This window comes from Corvus cornix, chromosome 7 (assembly GCF_000738735.6).
Source record: "Corvus cornix cornix isolate S_Up_H32 chromosome 7, ASM73873v5, whole genome shotgun sequence".
Classification (NCBI taxonomy): domain Eukaryota; kingdom Metazoa; phylum Chordata; class Aves; order Passeriformes; family Corvidae; genus Corvus; species Corvus cornix.
In genome coordinates this window covers 4,904,171-4,920,153 of record NC_046337.1, presented here as the reverse complement: position 1 = coordinate 4,920,153, position 15,983 = coordinate 4,904,171, and the positions used below count along the sequence as shown (strand labels likewise).

General features: G+C 35.9%; 1 protein-coding gene across 1 annotated transcript in view; it reads right to left on the bottom strand.

Annotated features, from left to right (window-relative positions):
- LRP1B (LDL receptor related protein 1B) overlaps positions 1–15,983 on the bottom strand; it is a 636,888-nt gene that overhangs the window by 117,993 nt on the left and 502,912 nt on the right. The window contains exons 42-49 of the mRNA XM_039555091.1: positions 15,556–15,745; positions 13,933–14,137; positions 5,634–5,826; positions 5,066–5,191; positions 2,924–3,052; positions 1,417–1,536; positions 340–453; positions 1–150 (exon numbers count right to left, since the gene is read on the bottom strand). Coding sequence (XP_039411025.1) covers positions 1–150; positions 340–453; positions 1,417–1,536; positions 2,924–3,052; positions 5,066–5,191; positions 5,634–5,826; positions 13,933–14,137; positions 15,556–15,745 — 1,227 coding nt within the window. The remainder of the gene's footprint in view (positions 151–339; positions 454–1,416; positions 1,537–2,923; positions 3,053–5,065; positions 5,192–5,633; positions 5,827–13,932; positions 14,138–15,555; positions 15,746–15,983) is intronic.

Here is a 15,983-nt window from a genome sequence, read left to right as displayed (position 1 = left end):
CTGGGCATTTTAGCTCATCTGTATAATCTCCGCAGTCATTAGCTCCATCACAAATCCATTCTGGCAGTATACAGAGGGAAGTCGAATTACAGCTGATAAATCCCGAAGATTTTATCCCAAGTTTATAGAAGTAGGCACAGTTTGTATTATCTGGAAAGAGACAGCAAATTACCACACACCTAACACAGCCTGAGAGCCTCACAGTTTAATTTTCACACTGAGCTCGAGGACACCACGCAGGTGTCGGTATCCCAAGCAGCAGTGCCCAGGAATTAACTGCTACATAACAAGGAATAATCAGGGAGCAGATGCTGTGAGGGAGCACAAACACAAACTTACTGCAGCTCTTTTCATCTGAAGCATCTGCACAGTCAATGATCTGGTTGCACTGCGCTGATTTCCCGATGCAAACCCCATCTGCACAGCGGAATTCTGTCGAGGCACAGGCTGAGTCTGGAACATATGGTTATAAAGGATGTAAATTTGTGTGCTAAACAGACTCTTCAGATGCACATTATACATATGATGATGTTTAAGCCTTCTGCCTTTCAGAATGAGGCATTCAGAACACACTGTACCTTCCAGCAGACATATGAGTTTGAGTTTATTACACGTGTAAGTTTCTAATTTTTTAATTTATTTTTTAGCCTGGAAGCGTCTCTAGGTAATTAAACTCATTTTGAAATAATCAATATTTGAGGCAGGAAGAAGCATTTTCAGGATCATCCATGAATCTCTCAGATTTATTTCTTGTAAAACCAGCTTGGGGTTCTTGCCTATATGTTTTTCCCTCTACTTATATTTAGGTAAATGATTAAAAATTATTTGGTGCCTTCAAAAAAATGCTAATTATTACAGATATCTAGCTTTTTAGTTATATATCTTGTGGAATAGTATCCCCTCCAACCTTTCTGAATTGTAACGAAGGATTTGTGGCCTTCGTGCATTGGCTGATGTACAGATATAAAAATTCATGTTGTAAGACAAAAAACCAAAAACCAATTCTGATATAAAAAGGAGAACAATTCTAGCAAGCTTTGCAAAGGACACAGACATTGCCATGCATCTGAGAAGCAGAGAAACAGAGCATTTACTGCTTCAAAGAAGAAGCAGATGCAGAGAAGAAATCACCCATCTTTCAACCTGTCTGCAGTAAAGTTACTCTCTCATTACTTCACAGAAGGAACAGCACCTGTATTTTATACATATAAAATATTATATATAATGCATATATTTGACATTTTGTAGTCAAAACCCCTCTCCTCCTAGAAGACTGTAGGTGCAAACCAAAATCAGCCTTTATATCAGTCCCATCATATGATTAAATCACACGTTCTTTTCCAGCTACTCCAATCTGCAAAATAAATATTTACAAAGCAATATTCCTAAATCACCTTGGAAATTACTGCCATTTACCTTTACAGTCAAATTCATCAGAGTTGTCCCCACAGTCATTTGCCCCATCACAGACTTTGTCACTGGGAACACAGCGGCGATTGGAGCATGGCTTGAAACCCTTCCGACAGCCTCTGTTCTCTGGGAAGTTAAATACAAGCACATGATTGGACTGACACTTCATGAGAACAGCCTTACACTCAATCCAAACAAACAATCCAGAAAAAAGTATTTTAGTTGATAATGCATTCAAAGCTACATGAAAAAACCTTCAGAAGTTGTTCATCTCTTATGCAGCAGAACTTGGACTGATAAAGGGGTACAGAAAAATCAATAAGGCATGACAAGAAAGAATGGCAAAAAGAAAAAAAAAAAAAAAGAGGTGAAGCCTAACTCCCAGTTTTCATTATCTTGTGGTGTAAAACACCCATGTACTTTAGATGCATTTGTTTTGAGACACTTTTTTGGGGACCGTGTTTGCATACGGCAACAATATCATGATCATATAGAATGAAGCATACCAAATCTGTCCTAAACCAAAACAGCAACAGATGGAGAATAAAATAACAACAAACATTAGCAGAGAGGTTTCTGGATTTCTGAGCACCAACACCAACACCATTCTGCTCAAGAACACTATTGAAGAGTGAATGAATTTTACGTAAGGATATGTTGGAAAATTCAGGACTGGTTTACTAAAGCCCTAATTATTGCAGAAGTCACAATAATAACATTCACTGCATTAGTTAATCAACAATAATGAGTCCACCATCCTGTTCTTTATCAGGTTCAGAAAGCAACACCCTGCATATGACCTAGTGCATCCCAGAATCCCAGCTCTTCCTGTTTTTTTTTCCAATGCGTAGCAAAAAAATTTGGTATGGTTGATTTAAATGAGGCAAAATGTTCACTGGCACATTGCAAGTTAATAGAATGTCCTTCACAGAATTATGTGGCAAACCCATGGAAAGACAAATTGATGGCTCTCAGAAAAATAGAATCATGGAATGGGTTGGGAGGGACCTTAAAGACCATCTCATTCCACCCCTGCCATGGGCAGGGACACCTTCCACTATCCCAGGTTGCTGCAAGCTCCACCTGGCCTTGAACACTTCTAGGGGCAGCCACAGCTTCTCTAGGCAACAAATCTTGTATTTATAAATCTATTTATAAATCTATAAACTAGCACTCATATATTTTTTCAGTATTGCAGAATAAGTATCTTCCATCTTTGAAAAAGAAGCTAGCTGTGTTTTTCCTTATTTTTATTTTAGAGACACAAATATGAGAACGTTTGAGATGCTTTTTAGTAAATATGTCAGTTAATACATGAAGTTTGAAAGAAAAAAATATTTTCATATAATTTTCTCCATGTCATATAAGGGTTTTCTTAATGTGTGTTGCCATTTTCTTGCTGAGCATCTTGGCTGAGATGGTGAAAATAAGTAGAGAAGTCACAGAGGAAACAATCTAAGCATGTGTGACACCACAATTACAACAGGAAGGGGAAAGATCTGGAAATACCTACCACAGTAGAAAAGTTTCTCATCAGACTTGTCCTTACAGTGAGCAATGCCATCGCAAGTCAGCTGATAATCAATGCATTCACCATTCCCACATTCAAACTCTGAATAGATGTTGCAAGTAGAATTTTTACCTAAAAATAAAACACATTAACAGGTAACTTTTAAAAGCTTTTACAACTAGCGGAGATGAGAAAGAATGCTGACTGCATTTCAAGTTTGACCTATGTGAATTTTGAAAACCTAAGTACAAAACAGTAAAAACACACCATGGCATCAGAGCTTAAAAGCTTCTACAAGGAGAACCTGTAAAAGAAAATACACTGACAAATATCCATGAAGGAACATGTAGTGAAACAACTCAGAGGCACTGATTGTGATAAGAACTTTGCCACTATTGTGCTCAGCTTCCTTCTACTCACCCGTGCCTTTCCAACCCCCAGCTTGAATGATACAGCCTAAACCCCAATGCAGAAAACCTGCTGCTTCCATTTTACTTATTTCTTTTATTCACAAAACCCCTCCCCTTCTCATCTAGTGGATGTTTTATCTATCATTTTAGAAGAGAACCTGGTGCACATTTAAAATTTTTACTCTTTTACTTAAGAAACTAAAACATATCACGAATTGGACACAACAATTTGGTCATGAACTTCATGATAGGTCATACATCTGTCTTTGTGAGCATGGTTCTCAACAAAATATCAAAGTGGAGAGAAAAGAGGAGTATTTAGGACAACTCAAGAAGAAGAACAATGGGAAAATGATACCAAATTTTTATGCTTCTTTCTTGTTTCCATTCTAATCACTTCAGCACAAATTCAGGAAGAACCAATGTCTGCTTTATGCAATAGCCAAGCCAATAATAATTGAAAGCATTTCTTGATTTGATTCAAACATGAAGTAAAATGTAGATTCTGGACAAGGTAAGATCTGGTCTTGAATATGATTTATATAGTCCCTTAAATTTTAATTTAACTGTTTTTATCTCTTTTCCCTCCATTTTCTGGCATTGTAGGAGCTTAGATCTTAGGGACAGTAACTCTCAATTACATTTCTAGTTCATCTAGTTCAGCATCTTAGACTGGAATGTTTAGAAAAAAAAGAAAAACATAAATACAGGATAATCAGCCCTCAGTTCAAGTCCAACCAGACATCCTTGTAGAGATTGCTTCAAACTCCATCTTGCAGAAACAAAGCATTTTAATGCCTTTCAGACTGTTTCTTTGATGACAAGTAAGTAGTTGGAGCAGTCATTACCCATATCATCATCTCTCCCTCTTTGAATTTCACTGAAGCTTTGTCTCAAGACTCTTGACTGGCAGGAAGTTACACAGCCTAATTACACTGTGAAAGGACAGTTAATTCCTTTTCTCAGCTGGAATTGCTAACTTTCAATTTTATTGAGCATCCCTTTCAACTGAGTTACGAAGAAAGAAACTTTTGATCTCACAACTAAAGTCTGTCTCGTTTCCATCCATTCTGTGCTAATCAACCCCAACATTTAGTGCCTTTCTTATTTCTTTTTTCTAATAGCTCAGATCAATACTTCCTGCAAACGTTCTACAGAATAATTTAGAAGATTAAATCTTTCATCATGTTCTAGGTGACAATTTAAACATGGTTTTACCTAAGAGCAATTTCAAGAGTTGCAGTGCATTTGGAAAATATAAATGCCATGTAATTATTATAAAATAAGTTATTAGGCATATGAATTTATCTGCTGAACCTCTTTTACTTCCACTGCCAATCACTGGTTTGACAACAAAGAGACAGGTGAGAAAGTGCTTTGATTAAAGTTCAACTTCAGTAAATTATCCCACATAACCCTAGACAGACCTGAAGGATAAATTCACATATTTCTATCTATCTCAGCAGTAATTATGATACATATGTTAAAGTCCTAACTATTAATAAGAAACAGTATCCCACGACCATAAGAGGAGTTTTAAGTAGAGTATTAATGCTTTTTAACCCTCCCAAAAGACTTACAAGAAAAAAAGAGTTAAAAGCCTGGTTTTGCTGAATTGCCAGATCAATTTTTACAGTGTATAGAAGAAATAAAATTAATGGCTTGGGCCAACTGTCTTATGAAAGCCAAGTGCCTCACAGCACAGAAAAGCATCGTGTCAGCTACCATTACTTACTCACACATCTGTTATCATCTATCAGGACTCTGTCCCCTCTACACGAGCAGTTCACTCGTCCATCAGGCGTCAGAAGGCATAAATCATGGCAGCCTCCATTCAGTTGTGCACAGGGAGATAACTCACCTGAAAAAACCAACAGCAAGAGATGAACTCTCTTTTATTAAATTTGCTTCAATGGCCAATGTCTTTGAGAGAGCAAAGATCACCATATCTCAGATCCACGGGCAATTGATTTGGGTTTTATCACTCGGATGAAAACGTCAGCATCCCTCAGATGCTGGCATGCTAAAGATAAACAAACAGCTGGAAAATAACAATTTTTAAAGCCTGCAACATTCAAAGCTGCTGAAATTTGACAAGAAAATATTTAACTGCTATCCATTGAGCTCAACACCCATAGCAGAAAATTCTGCATACTACTTATTTACTTGGGAAGAGGTTATACCCCATCTTTTCTGAACTAAAGAATTTACGAAACACCATATAATCTTTTAACTTGGCTAAAACTAAGTAAAATCCCTGAAATTAACGATATTGGCAATAAGAAAACTGCTTTGTAGCTTACAGCTGTTGGTGTCGTTGGCAACAGCAATAATTCCCATTGGCTGGTGCGGGATATCGGAGCGGAGAACTTTGGTGTCTCCTCCCGTGTATTTACTGGAACGCAGGATGGCTCTCCTCACTCCATCTGACCAGAAGATGTACTCATCATACACAGCCAAGCTGAGGAAGGTGCCTGGGCCAGACTTAACAATGACCTAAAATGCAAAAGTGCAGAGGGGAAACAGGAGAAGTGCTGTCACTGAATGAGAAGTCCTTAAAGTGCAAACTGCGACTCCCATCACTTTTAGACAAAACACTTAATACATTTATACATCCAGCACCTGGGAAAATGAGATAACAGCATTTAAAATGTGTATAAAGGATGCTACAGGCATGTAAATTTCAGAAAACCAGGCATCTGTTCCTTAATTTAAAAAATCACAGTTTATCTAAACGTGCCTGTAAAAACACCTACTCAACACTCTTCCTGCTTAATAGCTCCAACAGAAAAGAGGTTCTTGCAGAATGGTTCAAAGTCTAAAAATTCAATCTTTATGAACCAAAGTGAAGTGAAGAGTTTTAGAACTGAAGAGCGCTCACCACATCATCACATGAGAAACCTGAATGCAAGACAATAAATGTTTCACGTTTTGGAATTTAGAAGAAAAATCTCACCATAGTAATAATCAGTTTAAAACCTAGAAGAAAAAAATGAATTGCAGTTCACTATATAGTAAGGTTTGAAAGAAAAGTCTAGAAATATAATGAATTTTATCCCAATCCAAATCACAGCTCCTGAATAATATTTGCATATGTTCTTTCTTTCCAGGTATCAGAATTAAAAATTTCACATTAACAGTTTCTTTTCTGAAGAATCTGACAATTCTTTAATTGCTTTTTTAGTTGAAAGTTTAGTTCTGGCTGATCAGAATTACTGGAGGGGGGTTTAATATTGCTCCATTAGATAACAGAGGTAAGTAATACTCTTTTTGTTTTTATTGAATTGTATTCCAGGTTTCTATAGAAAAAAAATAGTAGCTTATGTATATTTATGAAGTGGGATCAATTCTGACTCAGGTTAAAAAAAAAAAAAAAAAGGAAGCCAATGTCTATGTGCTGCTTATCATAGAGAAATTGGGACAAAACCAGAAAAATAACATCCTTTAACATATCTCTACTTTAATCACCATGGTTTTCCATTGCTTTGTGTGCTTTATCCCCTTTCCCAGAGGGAGTTTATAACAACGATGAGATTTCATGGAAATCTGCATGAACCAGCACATCTGAGGGATCTGAGCCCTTTGTGCTTGCAAGCGGATGCTCTGTGACAACTCCTTAAAAAATGCTGTAATGAGAAAGGAGTAGTAAAAGTCAAGCCCATACTTAATATTAAATAAGTCATTGTGGGTGTGTGGGAAGTCTTTCTCTCCATGTAACAAATGCACCTAATAAACAGAACATCCAAACTTCATTTTGTGAAACTAAAGCCCCCAGCTTTGGTACTACAGCTATGCCTTGGAGACTAAGGAGGTGCCCCAACTCTGCAGGATTCAATACCAAGGGATGCTCCAGGTTTGTTCCCACCTGTGCCAATTCACTGGGCAGGTTATCTCAACAATCTGCTAACATAAATCATTCTAGTCCTGTGCACAGGAGCATTCCTGTCCATGTTTAAATTCACTTATACAGACAGAATGTCAAAATTACTTACATTAATCAGATAATTATAACAAATTCTGCTTCACTATGCACATCATGTATTTCTGCATATTTTAAAGAGGGTTGGACAGCAAATCCTTTTTTCCAGGAAAGATTTTTTTCCCAGTGATAAACGTCCCAAGAGGACAACTTTTCTCTAACCAACCTTTTTCCAGAACTAAAAGTATTAAAAGATAAATGGGAATATATTAATGGCAAAAGATTTCCTCTCTAATTGTGCACATTTACAGTAAGACACTTTTCTTAATATACTCTTAAAAGCCTGCACTATTCATATTCAGACATTTCAGGAAAAAAATAAATCATGTATATTTCTGAAAGACCTGTATGAAATCTGGCCATGCAGATTTTGCAGCCCTGTATTCCTCTCTGTGCTAGTGTGAAACCATCCCAGTTGGAAAGATTTTATTGTTACAACCAGTGCTAAAGCACAGCCCTGCTCAGCTTTCTGTGTTGGGTAGCACAGTCATAATTTCTCTCAGATTGGAACAATAGAATGTAAATTCATTAGAGAACTGATCATCGCTGTTCAACCTTGGGAGAGCTGAGATCCAAATAAAGTGTCAAAAAACCAAACTTTTTTCACTATTGCTCACTGTATTTCATTTCCTGGAGTCTCTGTATTATGTCACAGCACTATCCAAGGACATTGGTTTTATTCAAGCATCCAAAATAAAGAGTTCATATTCCTATCAGCTTTTGGCCAGCTTTACAGCCCTTTTAACATTCTAATTTATAGAATAACACTGAAAGTTGTGACAATTTTTTATTTCTATTTTTTTAAGTCTGAATTTATACCAAAAATTGCAACAATGCCAGTACAATTTTGAAACTTTAAGGAATTCATGAAAAGACATCCCTACCATCCCTTCCACCTGCAAGAGTGGAAGTCAGATATATCCAAGAGTACATCCCATGTTTTAATACTAAATGATACCAACATTCTGTTGCAGCAGACATTTCAAGCCTTGAGTAACATAAAACATTTTCTACGTAAAGTGATGAGAGTGGAGGCTGGGGGATGTCAGAAGTTGAAAACCAATTTAATTTTAACAGTGATCTTTTTATTTTTTGAATTCTGCTTTTTAAGTTGTCCAGAAATATTTTGGTTTAGCATGTAACAGCTCTAATTTGAGATCTGTGTAGCAGTTTCTCCAGAAAAACATGACTGAAAAAGGACTGGAGCCAGCCAGGTAGACATGTCAGGCAGAGAAGAATTTCTGACGGAATACTATGATTTTGATGATTCATATAAAACTTATTAGATTGTCAGTAAGAACTAGACGCAATGATTCTTATCATGACAACACTAAACTTTTATAGAAATACTGGATTTTTTTAAAAAGAGGAGTGCATAAAGTTAATGCACCAGCTTAAAATATGATATACTTTTTTTAGTATTTTAACTCTAATTATTATTTATAATAATATTACAGTACAACATTATAGTAACACTATAATATTTATAGTATTATTTATAATACTTCTCTTTCAAAATGCTTACTTAATGGCTGGGCAGCACTGTCTAATAAAGCTTTTAAATGCTTTTTAAGGGTTCTTCTTTAAGGGTATCTTTTCTAGAGATACCTAAACCTACTCAGAGGTCTAAAGCAGAATAAAAATTCTAGTACACAAAACTACACTTTAAAAGGTTAAAAATACTGACAATTTAAACTCAATTGCATAATAAAAAATCTGATAGAACTGATTTATACAGAGCACCACATTAGTCAATGTTATTTATTTTATTGTTTAAAATGAAAGACACAAAATAATATCCTATACTTGTTGTTAGGCTATGAATAATGATTTTAAAAGATTACAGAAGAGGAATTTATAGAAAAAAATTACATGAGACAGAAATACAGGGGAACCTGTTGCACAAATGGGGGAAAATGAAATAATTTAAGTGATAACTTTTATTGATTTATTTACCAACAAAGGTACATTTGGATTAAACTCCTGATTGTGTTTGTTGCGAGGCTCTTTGTTGATTGGTTTGAATGAAGACTATTTTCAACGTAGCTTTAATGCATGAATTTTCCTTTCATTTATCTTTCACTTTTACCTTCTAAATAACTTGAATTATAGAAAAGGATACAATGGACATACCAGGAGACCACGCTTGCCAAGAATAGCAAGATCATGCTTGCATGGAATTTTCTAAGCCCAATGTAACAAAATCAGAAGGGCTTCCTCTTCAACAATTCATTTTTGTTTCTCCACGATAGCAATGAACATCTAAGACACTGAAACCAAACTTCAGTGCTGAATTTGCAGTGTTCCAGCTGCTACTTAGTTTGCAGTTCAGCTGAATGACAGATTAAACAACTGTTTATAAAAACCCTGTATTTTCAGTGCCACGGAAAGGGAAAGTACACAGCTGTGTTTTAGTTTTATTTACCACTATTATATTAACCAGGTTCTTTGAAACTGCATGCTTGTTATGATAATTATCTTCAACTCCATAAATGACAACGACGACTTCATCTAATGTTAGATTTACTTCAATCTCCTAGAATTTTGTTAGATCCTGAGGTATTATAAATAATCTTGTTCTCCACAGCCTTTTGAGATTAGCTTTACCTGTTCACTAATTCCTTCTTTAAATTAATTTCTACCAGGCTACCAACATTGGACATCAAGATATTTCAGCAAACTGTCCCAAACTAAAAATGTTGGACCTGTCTCAACCAGGTATCTGCCTCACAGGGATTAGAGGATTTTACTGCCTTTGGCTAAGGAATAACTTTGATTAGGTTCAAGCTTAGCACTTCTTTACAGAACTACTGGAAGAAAGCAACTCATCAATGTCACTGAAGAAAACTCCTCAGAAAAACAACAAATTAAGCAGGGGGCGGGTATTTCACTCTTTCTATTGGTTTTGGACTTCTTCAGATGAATGTTGAAGGGAAACGTGGACATTTGAAAAGTTGAGAAACAAAAATTTTTTTTATATATATTTGCGAGACAAAAGAATCAAGGATGGAACATTCCTTCTACAACTACTATATCTATTGCTGGACAGAGAAAATTAAGAAGTCCACTTCTAATGCCATTAATTGCCAAGAATATCTATGCTATTCCAGCTGCTTTTCAAACACAGAAAGATGATTTGAATAAAAAGCCCAGAACTTAACTCTTGTTCCCTTAACAATCACAATAGGGGGAAATAGGGAAAGTAAACCACGGTGAACTTAAATGTCCAGGTGGTAAATTGTGCATTTTGTGCTAAAACCAACATTTTTTTAACTAGCCTTTCTTGTTTCTCTATTATTGTTTCCAGCACCATTCAAAATAATTAAAGAGAAACCACAGAAACTGATTAAGTAATTTCTCTATGAAAGTAGGCTCAATTTTATTTTTTTTCCTAGACCAACCATCAAAGCTAATTAAAATATCTGCCTTCTAGTCAACATTATTTTCCTTTGGGTTAGTTTTTATGTTTGAATATTTATTTGTACATAGAGAATACAGCAACGAGATTGTTCAACACAGAATTACATTCAGGACTTGCATAATTTTTAACTGCTAATACTCAGATCTTGGTGAGGACCTCTTCTAATATTTTTTAGCACAGTCTTATTTTAATGGAGTTAGACATTCTACATTTCAAACTGCTCATGTTTTGCATAATTTCTCTTTGTTCCAGCTGCCTTGGCTGATCTCACTTTTATCCTGCCTTAGTGAGGTTTTTGGTCACCTCTCAAGGTAACATTGATGTCATCACGAATGCCTTCCCAGAACTGGCCAAAATTATTCTGCTGTCCTCAATGATACTTGTATTTGAAATAAATATAACAGCACGCATGGAAAGTAATTTTAGAGGTCAGTCATAAACTCAAGTTTTTCATAAATGTACAACCAAACCTAAAGCTTGCACTTCTGCTGGAGACTGAAGAAGGTATCTGACAAAATGTTACTGAATAAAGCAGAAGTTGAACACCAACTATGGAACTTCTTTAACTGTCTTAATACAGAAACTCAACAGAATAAAAACATACATCCTAGAAACTGAAAGGTACAATTACTGCCAGGTTGCAATTACATGAAGGTTTAATTACCAGAAACACCTCTAAACCCCTATTGACTTTAACAATCACACCCATAGGCCTACAAAACCGTAACTGAGACCAAAACATTCCAGCCTGGAAGTTAAAAAATAACTATTTACAGGAAGTTAAAAATATTTCTAGTATTTCACATGTAAAATGTTACTAAATACTTAACACTGAAGAAGAAAAGGAAAAAATAAATCCAAGTAGGTCATGATTTATTGGAAAAATAACTCTAAACCTTGAAATTAGTGTTATTTGCTGTTGGCTCAGTTTCTGTGTTCATGAAAAAAAATGTTATAATTAAAGCACTAAGCAGTTAAAAACAGCTGTGGCCACAATATTAAATCCAAGTAAGGCCAGGAAAAAAAATGGAGGAAAATGGAAAAGAGTTGTGAAAAACACAATTGCCAGTTCTGTATTTTAAACCAGAAGATCTGACAGAACAGAACAAAAAATGTTAAAAAAACAAGCCCCAACAAACTTAATATCCTCTAAGTAATAAAAAGGAACAAAAGTAACAAAAAAGCTTCCGAACTTGAAAGAGTATTCCAGAAACCAAATACTAGCATTAAAATATCAGCTCAACGCAAAAAATCAATAAACCCTTACAATCCACTTTAAAGAGTGAGTTCAATACTGCTAAATGATTTTGTACTAATTCATTGCACTAGATTATTGTGGTGAGCAGAATGAAGAAAGAAGCTGCTATCTGGAAGAAAATTCATTACGTTACCATTAGCCTTTCATGTTCTACTATCCAATTTCTACCCTTGTTAACCTAACTGAAACTAGAGAGCAATGAAGCAGAGATAGTGGGGAAAAGGCTAATGTGTTTAAACTATTTTTGACAGGTGGTTGATGACTGAAACACCCCAAAGAATCTGAGATCACCAGAACAGCAGAGCAACCATTACTTGCATTGATGTCACAGAAATCAGGGATCTCATCCAGCTGGCCAGCATAGGAACAAAGTGAAACAACTGCCCTGGAAGTATTATTTTTCACTAGATCAATAATACAGTTACCAGGTTGGATTCTGGCACTCCTTGTATCAACAGAAATGTGCCTTCAGCATGATCAGCCACTCTGCTGAAGCGCTGCTAGGGAGGCCAAGCAGCCTGCTGGGCTTTTCCTGCTGGTATAACAATCCTCATCTAAGCAATACAGCAACAGTGAGAACCCAGGTCAGTATTTCTGACAATAGAATTAGCTGATTATCCCAGAACAGATACTGGTGTAACACACTAGAGCTCCCAAAAACCATTCAGAAGAGTATGCTGGGCTCAGATTATTGTGTTCAGGAGCTTTTTTGTTTGCTGCAATGGGGAAGAAGAATTAAATCGTCAGAAAGCCAAACCAAGATACAAGATAACCAGAAAAATTGGAAGTTTCAATGTTCAACTGCTGAGAAAACTGAATGACCCTTTTTTTCTTGCTGATGCAAAGTGAAAGCCAAAGGCCTGATAAAAAAATGTGGTATTTTAGTAATGGTTTCTGTAACTAAGTAGGATCATGTCCTGTTTCATGTCTGTGATGCCTATTTTGTTATACCTTACGCGAAGATGAAGCTAAACTGTTTAATCACAACCTCCTAATTACCTTGTACTTAGCTGATTACCTTGTACTTCAGTTTTGTTTTACTAAGTATATAGTCAGAGACTGAAAACTTCAGAATTCATTTGGTTTTGGTTTGCCCAGTTTCTGATACAGTTACTGCATCTGAAAGCATTAGTGAGCTGTGGTTAATTCATATAAAAGGAAAACAAAAGGAAAAAGGAAAAGCACATGCCTTACCATGCTGACTGTACCTGTGTTCTGCTCTTACAAGCTTGGCTCTCTTATTTTACTCTGATAAAGTTTTGTCTAAAAATAGTGTGGGGAATTTCTGGATAGGATTCCAAAAAAACATGTGATTTTCATTTAAGATGAAAAAATATTTCAAAGCTCATACATTGCATATGAAGCACTTTTTAAAAGTTAATAGATATCAAAGTGAGATGATGTGCACTCTCTTGTAAAGCTGGGAACTGAATATAAACCAGAACATGCCCTTCATTCATTTTATCCTGAACTTTGGGAGATATAAAATCCCTGAAAAGAAGGTTTCATGAAATACGAGAAATGTAATGCTAAAGACGTAACAAAACCACAAGCACAGATGAACTGCCTTCAGCACATGCCTTGTAAAAGATCTGCTTGAGCTGAAACTAAGAGTGTTCAAGGACCAAAATATATTATGATGAAAGAGTAATGGAGAGAGCTCAGTATCTGAAAATGTATAAAACATGTATGAAAAATTTATAAAGTTAGAAAACATTAGAAATAAGATTTGCTGAGCAACACTCAAGAATTACACAAAAGAAATTCTGAGCAAACTGAGCATTATTTGTATTTCAACAGTCTTCAGTTTTAAATCTAATATACAACTATTATTGGGAGAAATTTAGCCAGTTAATAAACTTCCTGTAACAATTTCACTTTGAAGATGCTAATGAACGCAAACAAACATACAATGAACATGCTCAGCATTTTTGGTTTACTTACATATCTTTGTGATCCATCGTATTCACACCTCTCAATTTTTCCCAAGCTGCCATCTGAAAAGTAAAGTTTCTCTGCCCTGTGATCAATGGTGAGTCCATTTGGTGTCAGAATATCAGTGCTAATGATGACCTGGGCATTTTTGCCTGAGAGAGTGGATCTCATGATGCTTGGGAGCTGCTCATTCCAGTTTGTCCAAAACATTAAGCTGTATTAAAATCAAAATAACAAACAAAACCATAAGATACATTTTATAATTTAATTCTCTACAAAATGAGCAACAGAGAAAAAACCCAAACGCCTTCATAAACAATTCTGAATGGCATCTATAATTTTTATAATCAATGGTGAATATGAAAATGTAATAGCCTATAAATAAATTATATATAGAAATTACAGCAGTCTCCTAGTTCATTAATTTGTATAGGAGTACAGATTTTTTTCTTTTACAGATCTGTTCAGTCCTGATCTTGTCTCTACAGTAATTTACCATTACAGAGAGATACAAGCTGTATAATTATATAAACCTAATTCTGCTAATGTGTGTATTAGTAATCTCTAACAGTGAAATTAATCTGCAGCTTCTCCCATACTAGAGCTATGATACAGACCAAAAGTGTGCAGAAAGTTGATAATGGGAAGAAAAGGACCTTAATGTACTCTACAGGAGGCTCAGTCAGCCCCTTTTTATTGTTAGCAATGACAGACAAATGTTATGGACTGGGCTGCTGAAGTAATTTCAACTCATGGACTGATGAGAACCTGACCCTCCTCTCATTGCAATCTCCATCAGAGCTTGGGTGGTTTATTTATGATACCTTGGTGATTGTATTTTACGATACAGCATAAACTCTTGATTTGCATTAACAGGACATGAAGCCACACATGGAAATAAGCTCCACTACTCATGGAGCTTTGTACATTCAGCTACCACAAATTAAAAATAGAATTTAGTATGGCAGAAATGTTCCCCAACCTCCCCAAAAGAGAGAGACAGCTACAAGAAGCAGAAAAAAGCAGGTTGCCTTTATCATATAATTAACAGAGAAAATTAAAGTACCTCAAACGTGTAAGACACTGAAGTAAAAATAAAAATCCTCTCACTAACACAGTATTTTTGAGAGTGGCGGGAAGGAACTAAATTATACTTCTTTGCAGGATTTTGTCCATTGTTACATATTTTTATACAACACCAATTTTTGTGATAAACACATGAGCCTCTATTTTGCATACAAGAAACTCAGACTTCTTTTGGTAAGTGATTAAATTAATTTTATTTTTCACTTAAGCAGTAAGAGTAACATGTCTGAGAAAATGACCACTCAATAATTTGCATTTAGCTCACTCTTAAGAAAAGCAGCTTGAATTCTTTAACGTTACATGAACATGAAATGATTACTTGATCTGAAACATAAAAACATATAAAATGTTGAATCTTAATTCTGCAACTCCTTTATAAGAGGAAGACAATAAAAGATACTAACAATAAAACATGGTAACATTTGTCTCCTAAACAGAGAAATCTAATCAACCTTTGTAGGGTTCAGCAATATTAGTTGACTAAAACTAAGTGCTGCTTGACACCAGGCAAGAATGAGGATGTCATAGGAGAGATCTAACACATACTTTTGGCATTCATCCAGGGCCAGCACGTGGGGATGGTCATCCTCAGACATGGTGATCACGGCCTCGCGGTTGAACGCCCCGCGGCGCCGCTGGTCCACGGTGTGCCTGGTGATGGAGGACGTGGTGGAGCTGGTCCAGTACAGAGTGTCCCATGCTCTGTGATAAGCCAGGCCCTCCACTGACCCGACATCTGCAAGACACGGTGACAGAGCAGATAAAACTCCTGCTAATGAGATGCTTGGTTTCAATTGTCCCCAGAGCTGATCCTGCAGACTCGCAGGGTTCAGCTACTTCAGCCAAATGACTCTGCCATTATTGTACCATGTGTTTATTTTCACTGGAATCAAAATCTCATCTCTTTTTTTTTTTCATAAATTTAAATTAAAAAAAACATAGAGGGCAAGACCACAGAGTTAATACCCTGTACC